Here is a 9,589-nt window from a genome sequence, read left to right on the forward strand (position 1 = left end):
AAAAGCCCAGCTCAGGGCTGACCCCCCCCCACAGAGCACATTACTCTCAGCAGGGGAGGGGGCAGCTCTGAGCTGCTGAGCTCTTCCCCCCCCCCACTCCTGCAAGCGTGAGGGGAGGCCCCCACTGGAGCTGCCCCCACTAGGTCTGCGGGGAGGTTGGGCAGGGTGGGTAGGGGTGTTGGGCAGGGCTTGCTGCACACCTGCTAAGGAGCAGCGTGGGGTCCAAGGACCGGGGGGGGGGTGTCTGAGGACCGAGGGGGCCCTGCCGGTAACGCTGGCTGGGAAGTGAATCTTGGCACGGGCCCAAGCCTGGCCACGGACCCTGCCCGAGCCAGTGACTTGGTTCCTCATGGCTGATCGGTTATCTGGAGACGAGGATGATAAGAGACACGTCCCTCCCCCCTTCCCTCATCCTGCAAATCCAGCTCCCCCTCCTCCCTCCTCGTTAGCAATTATGCAAAATGAGGCCAGCAGCCAGCCTGGGCCCAGGTTTGGGGGCGCCTGGCCTTGAACCCCCAGCTCCGCAGCAGCCGTGCCTCGCAGCTCCCTCCCCGGCGGGTGCTGAGCCCGCGATCTCTAATCGCTGCCCTCCGGCAGGTCCTCGTGCCCATGGGCTACAAAGTCCCTCCTGGGGCTGTGCCCATGCATGCTAATGGGATTAGGGAGCAAGTCTGAGTCCAAAGTCCCCTGGAGAATGGGGCTATTACCGTGGGCCCCGGGCACAAGCTGTCACAGACACCGTGCGGCTTCCCCGCTGCTCCTGTCCTTGCCATGCGGCTCCCTGCGCCCGTCCTGCTCTGCCTCGGGGCCTGGCTGTCCTATGCCAGTGCCACCATCCCAGGTAAACCAGCCTCCCTTCCCCAAGGGGCAGTTCCTCCCCCCCCCAACGCTGGGCGTGGGTGTCTCTGGCCTGAGGCCAAGCACCGGGAGTGGCTGCGAGACGGCGCGAGGGACCCGGCTGACGCGTGGCAGAGCTCACCCAACTGTTCAGGGGAGGCATCGGCTGGTCTGGGATCCCGGGCTGGGCGCTGAGCAGGGGCCACTAACTCATTGCTCCAAGGCCTGTAGTGACTCAAACCCCCGCCTGACCCAGGCCTCTCGGGGGGGCTCCGGCGGCTGGCACTGGGGGAAGACGCGGGCGAGACCCTGTCCGACCTGTGCCCATCGGAGCGCTGAGCTCCCAGGCAGTGTCTGCGGCGACACCGGCAGCCTTGGCAAATCGAGGTAGCTGTGTACTGGTTCCCGGGCACCCAGTCGCTAAGAGCCCTCCGGCTGGCACAGAGAGGCGAGGGTTAGAGGGCATCCAGGCAGGACAGCGCCACGCAGCAGTCGAGGCCATCTGGATGCTCACTGGCGCCAGCCCGGAGCCCTTTGTGCTGGGGTGGAGTTGGGAGTGCAAAGGCCAGCTCGCAACCCAGCTCCCTGCCACCTTCACCCTCTGCTTCCCGGCCCGGCGCTGGGGGAAGCGCCTGCCTCTGGGGTGGGGATTGCTAGGTGTGAACGTCCCAGTCAGTGGGCTTCCCCTCGGCTTTGTCTCCATTGAGCTGGGTTGGTTTCAGCCAGTTTTAATGTCCCCTTCATGCACCGCAGCCAGCACCATGGTGCTCACACACACGCCGACTCTGGAACAGCTGTTTAACCCTTCACTAGCTGCACACAGCACTGCACACACAGAGGGAAACTGAGGCACACACAGGCATAAACATACTACCAACCTCCCCCTTCGCCCTGGTGTGAGGGGTCCTGCTGACTCCGGGAACCAGGCTCCGGGACCGAGCAGTGCAGCCAGGGCGTCTAACGGCGCCACCTCAGATTTATTGTAGGGCTCCTGCTCCCAGCTGCTGTCGTCCCCACAAGCTCCCCAGACAGCTCAGACAGCCCCCACTTCCAGCTGCTGGCTCCTTCCCCCACCTGCCCTCCAGCTCTCTCCCCGGTCATGCATCCCAAACAGACCTCCCGGTTCCTGGACACCCTCCTCCCAGCTCCTTAGCTGGGCACCCTGAACAAACTCCCAGCCCCTGGGAACGAGGCTAGGCTCTAAGGGCTGAGACATGCTGAGAGGGAGCCCCGCGCCCCCCGGCGCATCCCCTAGACCACTTGCCAAGGGCTGGACTGAACTAAGTCCTTGTTGGCCTGGTCCCATTCCCACTGCCCGGCATTCCGTTTTGTGCCAAATCGGGGGCGAAAAGTTAAAATCCCAGCAAGGAAATTCTGCAAAACCTGGCTCCAAGGCCAGCTTCGTTTGAAGCCAGATCGACACTGAATGGCATTGTCACGTCGTGGTGCATTGCCTTCTGGGAGCTGAAGGTGTGGTGCTTGAGGCCCCAATTCACTCTACGGGCCAGGTGCCTTGGGCAGACTACACCCCCCATGATGCACCACGCAGCTCAATCAGCGGGACTCTGCATTGCATGGTGGGAGATGTAGTCCTCCCAGGACCCCAGCCCAGGGGAGCGAATGGGACGCTGGGAAATGCAATTAGCGTTCTATTGAACTGCTTGGAAATTAACACAGAGCATCTCGCCTGGGCCGAACCCACCCGGCACCAACACTCAATGGGAAACAATCGGAAACGTCGGGAAAAATCCAGATTTTCCTGTGCAAAATGTCAATTGCACAAAAATTGCCCTTTCTGTCAGCAAATCATCCCAGTGTCCCGCCCAGCCAGCGGGCAGGGGCCTCCCGGGGGCACCATGGGTCCCGGGTACCACGACGGGTCGTGGCTGGGCGTCCCCCAGCACTGTGAGCGCTGCTGAGTTGGGGTGCCAACGTCACGCTCAGGAGCTGTCGGGGCCAGTTCGGCACCTAAGGGCTCAGCATCCTCGTCTGGCTGTGAGCCCAGCATGCCCAGGGCAGCCTGAGCCCGGCAGGAGAGGTGCCAGCCAGGCCCTGGCTCCGGCTAGGAGGTGCCACGTCTGGCTCCCGCACTGGTTTGCAGCTGTTGCATGGCCGTGCCCGGCTTGGCATGTGCCCTGGTGTAAGGGCCCCATTGTGGGCTGGGCCGTTCCCAACACCCACGAGTGGTGGGTAAAGCTGTCAGGGTTTACCCCCCTCCCCTGACTCTGTCTCCCCCCCCCCGTGTCTCCCCAAAGTGGAGGAGGAGAACCCCGCGTTCTGGAACCAGCAGGCAGCGGAGGCCATCAAAGCCACCCTCAAACTCCAGCCCATGAATTCTCAGGCCAAGAACCTGATCCTCTTCCTCGGGGACGGTGAGTCAAAGGAACATCCACCCCCCACCCCACCGCCCGCCGGCATCCTCACCAGCTGCTCTGCCAGGGACCGGGGGCGGGGGGGCTGGCTAGAAGGCACCTCTGGGCTCCTCCCCATCCTTGCTGGGTTGTGGGAACCCAGCTGCCCCTCACCCCGCCCCCGGGGCGCTGGCTCACAGGTGGAAGCAGCCCCTCCAGCCAGGCTCCCCTAGCGTGTGGGGTGACGGGCGTGGGTCACGGTTCGATGCGCTGAGGCGGCACTGATGGCTTGCTGGGGGGACGGGGAAGGAGGCAGGGGGCGGGGTGGGGGCACATGGGTGGCGCTGGGACCGTCCCGGGGGGACTGGGAGGCTACACATGGAGGGGAGGGGAGGCCCGTGGTGGTGCCTGGCTCTGACGGGCTCGGTCTCTCTCCCCGCCCAGGAATGGGGGTCCCGACTATCACCGCCACACGGATCCTCAAGGGGCAGCTGCAGGGGAAGCTGGGCCCCGAGACGCCGCTCGCCATGGATGCCTTCCCCTATGTGGCGCTCTCCAAGGTGCCGTCTTCACCCTCGGAGCTGCTGCTGCTACCCCGCCTGGTGCCGCCAGGGCCTCGGGCAGGGAGTGATGCCCGGCTCTGGCTTGGGCACCATGGGCAGCTCCTGCTGGGAGAGACCCCAGGGCCCCTGCTGCTCAATGGGATTGGGCGGGGTGCAGCCCCCCAGCCCGGGGCCCCTTCCCCTGCTCACTGGCGAAAGGCTGGGGCAGACCCTGGGGTGTGGGGAGGGGGCTGGCTGTGGAGAGGTTGGGAGGGGATTCCCAAATCCACTCCCAGCCGGAGGGGTGGAGGCTGATTTTCTGGGCCCTGCATGGGGCAATTGTCTCCCTGAAAGGCTGGGGCAGGGAAGGGACAGGCTGCATTGGCAAGAGGGACCCCCCCACAGCCGGGAGGGCGGAGACCCCACAGCCGGGTAGGCTGGGACCCCATAGCCAGGTGGGCTGGGAGCACTTTCCCGTACCACATGGCCCGTGGGCCCCTTGAATGCCCGGGAAGTACTGAGCCCAGGTCTGGGGGTGGTGGTCCCCTCCCCATCCCCTGTAGCCCATCATCTGATGCTCTCCCATGAACTTTGCAGACCTACAACGTGGACCGGCAGGTGCCGGACAGCGCGGGAACAGCCACGGCCTACCTTTGCGGGGTGAAGGCCAACTACCAGACCATCGGGGTGAGCGCCGCGGCCAAGTATTCCCAGTGCAACACCACGCTGGGCAACGAGGTCGTGTCTGTGCTGCAGAGAGCCCAGCGAGCAGGTAAGGGGACGGGCGTGACGGGCAGGGAGCCAGCGGGCTCGAGCAGCTGGGGGATGCGGGGGTGCAGCGCTGGCACTGCTCAGAGGCTGCTGACAGGCCTGTGGGCACGGCACAAACGGCAGGAGGGTTTCCCAGCTGTGGCAGCAGGGAGGGTCTGGGTTCGAGTCCTGGCTCCGGTGCCAGGCAATGGGTTAGCCCACCTGCGACGAGGCTGGCAGAAGGGCTGGGTTCTCCAGTGTCCGGCTCCCAGGTGTAGCCGCGTCTGCAGGGACGGTACAGGGGGCGGGCGGTTAGCGCTCAGTGTCCAGCCGTTCTCTGGCAGGGAAGTCGGTGGGGATCGTGACCACGACGCGGGTGCAGCACGCCTCCCCCGCGGGGAACTACGCCCACGTGGTGAACAGGGACTGGTACGCCGACGCCAGCATGCCAGATACTGCCCTGCAGGAGAACTGCAAGGACATCGCCTGGCAGCTTGTCCACAACGTCAACTTCACCGTGAGTGGCTGCACCCCATGGGCATCGCTGGGCAGCCGCTGCCCCACACAGCTGTCCCCCGCCCCGAATGCCCCCCTCCCACTCAGCAATGCAGCGCGTGCCCGCCCGGGCCTGGTTCCTGAGGGGAGATGTGGCCGGCTGGTTCCCCACCTCTGCTCCGTGTGCCCGCCATGGGCAGGGTGGAGGAGAGGAGACAGCCAGGCCGATAGCCCCAGCCAAGCCAACTTCTTCCTCGCTGGGTTGCCCACTCTCCGTGCAAGCCCAGCCACGGGGCCTGAGTTCCCCTCGGCCCCACAGAGGGGCGTCCCCCTTAGGCAGGGGAAGGGCAGGGTGTGTGAGCTCCCCCCCACCTGCTACACCCAGCCGTCAGCCTCCAGACACCGGTCAGGCCCCATGGGGAACCCCAGAGGGGACCCTGGCTGGTGTGGGGCGGGACGGAGGCCAAGGGGCTTTGCCCGCTCAGCCCTCGCCCAGGGTTTAGAGGGGCTGGTGGAACGTGCTGTCTCTGTCCATCTCCCGGCCAGGTGATCCTGGGGGGCGGGCGGAAGTACATGACCCCCAAGGGGACCCCGGACCCCGAGTACCCCAGCAACGCCGCCCAGAATGGGATCCGCAAAGACGACAAGAACCTCATCACCCTGTGGCTGGAGTCTAAACAGGTGACTGGCGCGTCGGGGCCGGGAGGCAGCCGAGGGGCTGGTCATCGCAGTTCGCTCCCCACATTGGACAGCAGCTCAGATCGGTGCAGCCGTGTGCATCTTCCTGGAGGGGCAGGCTGGGACCTGGCTGGCAATGCAGGGCCTCCCGGGTATGGGGTTGGGTGGGTGCAGACGGGAGGGCTGAGCAGGGGCCCGGCTGGTGATGCAGGGCCCCCCGGGCGCAGGAGGGCTGGGCGGGGCCTAGTTAGGGATGCAGGGTCCCCCAAGTGCAGGGCTGGGCAGGACCCCCTGGGCGCAGGGCTGGTGGGTGCAGATGGGAGGGCTAAGCAGGGGCCCAGCTGGTGATGCAGGGTTCCCCCTGGGCATGGGGCTGGTGGGTGCAGTCAGGAGGGCTGGGCAGGAGCCTGGCTGGGCATGCAGGGCCCCCCGGGTGTGGGGCTGGGTGGGTGCAGATGGGAGGGCTGGGCAGGGCCCCCTGGGTGCAGGGTTGGTGGGTGCAGATGGGAGGGCTGGGCAGGGCCCCCTGGGTGCAGGGTTGGTGGGTGCAGATGGGAGGGCTGGGCAGGGCCCCCTGGGCACAGGGTTGATGGGTGCAGATGGGAGGGCTGGGCAGGGGCCCGGCTGGCGATGTGCATGTGCTGGGATGGTGGCACACGCAGCCCTGCCTGGGCACCCAGTGACCAGCTCTTGGGTTCGTTCCCTAGGGCGCCAGTTACGTGTGGAACAGGACGGCCCTGCTCAGCGCTGCCAGTGACTCGTCCGTGACACACCTGATGGGTAATGGGCCCTGAATCCTCCCCCTTCGGGCCCCCCACCCCAGGGCAGCCACTGTCCCCTCCTCTGGCTGCTCAGGGTGGCATGTCCGGCTCCCCCTTCACCTGCCCGCTCCCAGCCCCCATGGCCATTTGCAGCCTTTGGCCCCGCTCCCATGCACGCCCCCATTTGGTCTCTGTTCCCCCTTCAGGCCTCTTTGAGCCTGGCGACATGAAGTACGACCTCCTGCGGAATTCCACCCTGGACCCGTCCCTCACCGAGATGACGGAGGCGGCCATCCAGATCCTCAACAGGAACCCCCGGGGCTTCTACCTCTTTGTGGAAGATAAGTGGGGCTTGGGGCAGGCCATGGGGGGCAGCTGTCCCAGCCCAGACGGCTGCCATCGGGGGGTGCAGAGGGGCCCAGGGCTGAGTGTTCCCCGCGCTCCCCAGCCTGGGCTCGTGGGAGGGGGTGGCCAGGAGCTGCCCGTGTTCCTCAGAGGGGACCTGGCGTCCCAGGTTGAGGGGCACGAGCACTGGGGGACTCTGGCCATGGGAGCCCCCTGCAGCCCATCACCATGCGCTCCGGTCACACTGAGAAGCCAGAGCCTGCTTGGGGAGACGTCTTGCCGCAGCCTGAGGGGGCTGGAGGCTGCCCATCCCCACCCCACAGGTGCCTCTTACAGGCCGAATCACCCCAGTGTGATCATACCGGGGGGGGGGGGGAGCTGCATTCGAGGCCACTGAGACGCCCCCCTCTGCGGCTAACCCCTGCCCGGTCTCTCTCCACGAGGCAGGATTGACCACGGGCACCATGACGGCGTCGCCCAGCGGGCGCTGACGGAAGCCGTGGAGTTCGACCACGCCATCCAGAGGGCGGGCGAGTTGACGAAGGAATCAGAGACCCTCACCGTGGTGACGGCCGACCACTCGCACGTCTTCAGCTTCGGCGGCTACACGCTGCGGGGCAGCTCCATCTTCGGTACGATCCCTGGGCGGGGGGGGGGGGGGGGTCCTCAACACCAGCACCCCGGAGCTTTGGGCCCACACGTGCCTGGCCCCCTTGGATGGGCTGAGGTTGCTCCTGCTCCCCGCTGAGGGGTGCAAGCTGCTCTGCACGGTGGGCCATGGGTTCGAGCTCTGCTCGCGGCACAGCTGAGGGCAGGTACCCGGGCGGCTGAGGGATACGGGTCAGCTGAGGCCTCTGCCCCATGGAGGCCATTGGCAGAGCAGGGATTGGGCCTAGGGGCCCCTTGGAGCTGGGGGGCCCATGTTGCCCCTGCCCAGGGACCTGCAGGACTGTAGAGTGGCAGATCCACCCGCTCCAGTCTGTGGCTGCCCCGCTGCTAGCTACACTGCCCTTTGAGGGGTATTGCCCGACACCCCGGGGACTTCTGTGCTGTCCCAGGGACCATCCAGTGCTTAACGCCGCTCCAGGACCCCCCGGCTTGGGTCTGATCTCTCGCTTGGTTCCCCGTTCCCCCAGGCTTGGCTCCCAAACTGGCCTCTGACAACAAGTCGTACACGTCCATCCTCTACGGGAATGGGCCCGGCTACCAGATCAATCAGAGCCGGCCCGCCGTCAACAGCTCCGAGAGTGGTAAGGGGCCCCGCCGTGGTGTGGGAGGGCGATGCTGGCAGGAGAGCTGACGGGGAGATGAGTGTGGGGGCACAGGGGTCCCCCCCCCGCCAGACTTTCACCCCCAGTGCCCAGCACAGAGCTGGCGTTTCCAGCTATGCCCCTGGTGCTGCTGCCAGCCGGTGGCACTGACTGTATAGCACGGGCGGGCATGGGCTCTGCCCAATACCGGCGTCCCCGCCCCAGGGAGCAGGAAATCGGGGGGACAGTGACTCGTGGGGCCCTTACGCTCTCTTTGCCCTTCCCCCAGAGAAGAACGGGTACCGGCAGCAGGCGGCCGTGCCCCTGAGCTCGGAAACGCACGGCGGCGAGGATGTGGCCATCATGGCCAAGGGGCCCATGGCCCACCTCTTCCATGGGGTGCAGGAGCAGACCTACGTCGCCCACGTCATGGCCTACGCCGCCTGCCTGGAGCCCTACACGGAGTGCCCGCAGTCCAACCCGGGCACCACGCAGCCCTCCCCGTGCACCACGCCGCCGAACTCTGCCCACGCCAACACCGGCCTCCTGCCCCTCCTGCTGGGGTCCCTGCTCCTGCCACTGCTCAACTAGCCCCTCCCCCGGCCCAGGAGAGAGCCCGCCCCCCGCAGCCTGACCCCCACAGCCCCCTGTGCCTGCAGCGCTGGCTGCAGCCACAAGAGGGCGACAGCCCGCCCGCTCCCTGCAAGAGGTTGGGGGGTTCCATGTGAGTGGCACCAAACCCCTTGGACACCAGTTGTCGGGGGGCTCACAGCCTGGGGAGGGGGGATTGCCGCCTGCTTTGAACAAAGAGATTCCAGTGACCAAATGGTCTGCTGCTTTCTGAGTGGAAACTCTGGGGGGGGGGGGCACTGCAGGGGGTGCTGTGTGTGTGGAGGGGGGAGGGACTCCAGGTGGCGCTGTGTGTGTGTGTGTGTGTGTGTGTGTGTGTGGTGGACTCCAGGGGGCACTGTGGGGGGGCGATGGACTCCAAGGGGCGCTGTGGGGGAGGGATGGACTCCAGGGGGCACTGTGAGGAGAGGTTCCAGCAGGCACGCTGTGCTGGGGAGGGTGAGGGACTCCGGGGCGCTGTGTGGGTGGATGGACTCTAGGGGGCGCTGTGTGCTGGGGAGGGTGAGGGACTCCGGGGCGCTGTGTGTGTGTGGGTAGATGAACTCTAGGGGACGCTGTGTGTGGGGGTGTGGATGGACTCTAGCGGGCGCTCTGTGCTAGGGGAGTGAGGGACTCCAGGGGACGCTGTGTGTGGGGGGGTGGATGGACTCCAGGGGACGCTGTGTGTGGGGGGGGTGGATGGACTCCAGGGGACGCTGTGTGGGGGGGGGTGGATGGACTCCAGGGGCGCTGTGTGTGGGGGGGTGGATGGACTCTAGCAGGCGCTGTGTGTGGGGGGGTGGATGGACTCTAGCGGGCGCTCTGTGCTAGGGGAGTGAGGGACTCCAGGGGACGCTGTGTGTGGGGGGGTGGATGGACTCTAGGGGTGACTCCGGGGAGGTATACTCCAGAAGGCACTGGGTGTGCATTGGGGGGACACTCCAGAGGCTGATGTGTGTAACACCCCCACC

The 9,589-nt window shown here is 66.5% G+C and overlaps 1 protein-coding gene across 1 annotated transcript; it reads left to right on the forward strand.

Moving 5' to 3' along the window:
- The first annotated feature begins 683 nt into the window (after positions 1-683).
- LOC101937731 (intestinal-type alkaline phosphatase) lies at positions 684-8,853 on the forward strand. The gene is made up of 11 exons (XM_024110277.3): positions 684-841; positions 3,093-3,209; positions 3,633-3,748; positions 4,328-4,502; positions 4,825-4,997; positions 5,522-5,656; positions 6,361-6,433; positions 6,621-6,755; positions 7,200-7,391; positions 7,896-8,009; positions 8,299-8,853. Exons 1-11 carry the CDS (start codon positions 772-774, stop codon positions 8,598-8,600), a joined length of 1,602 nt encoding a protein of 533 aa, XP_023966045.1. The 5' UTR covers positions 684-771; the 3' UTR covers positions 8,601-8,853.
- Positions 8,854-9,589: the final 736 nt, after the last annotated feature.

Source organism: Chrysemys picta, chromosome 9 (assembly GCF_011386835.1).
Source record: "Chrysemys picta bellii isolate R12L10 chromosome 9, ASM1138683v2, whole genome shotgun sequence".
Classification (NCBI taxonomy): Eukaryota; Metazoa; Chordata; order Testudines; family Emydidae; genus Chrysemys; species Chrysemys picta.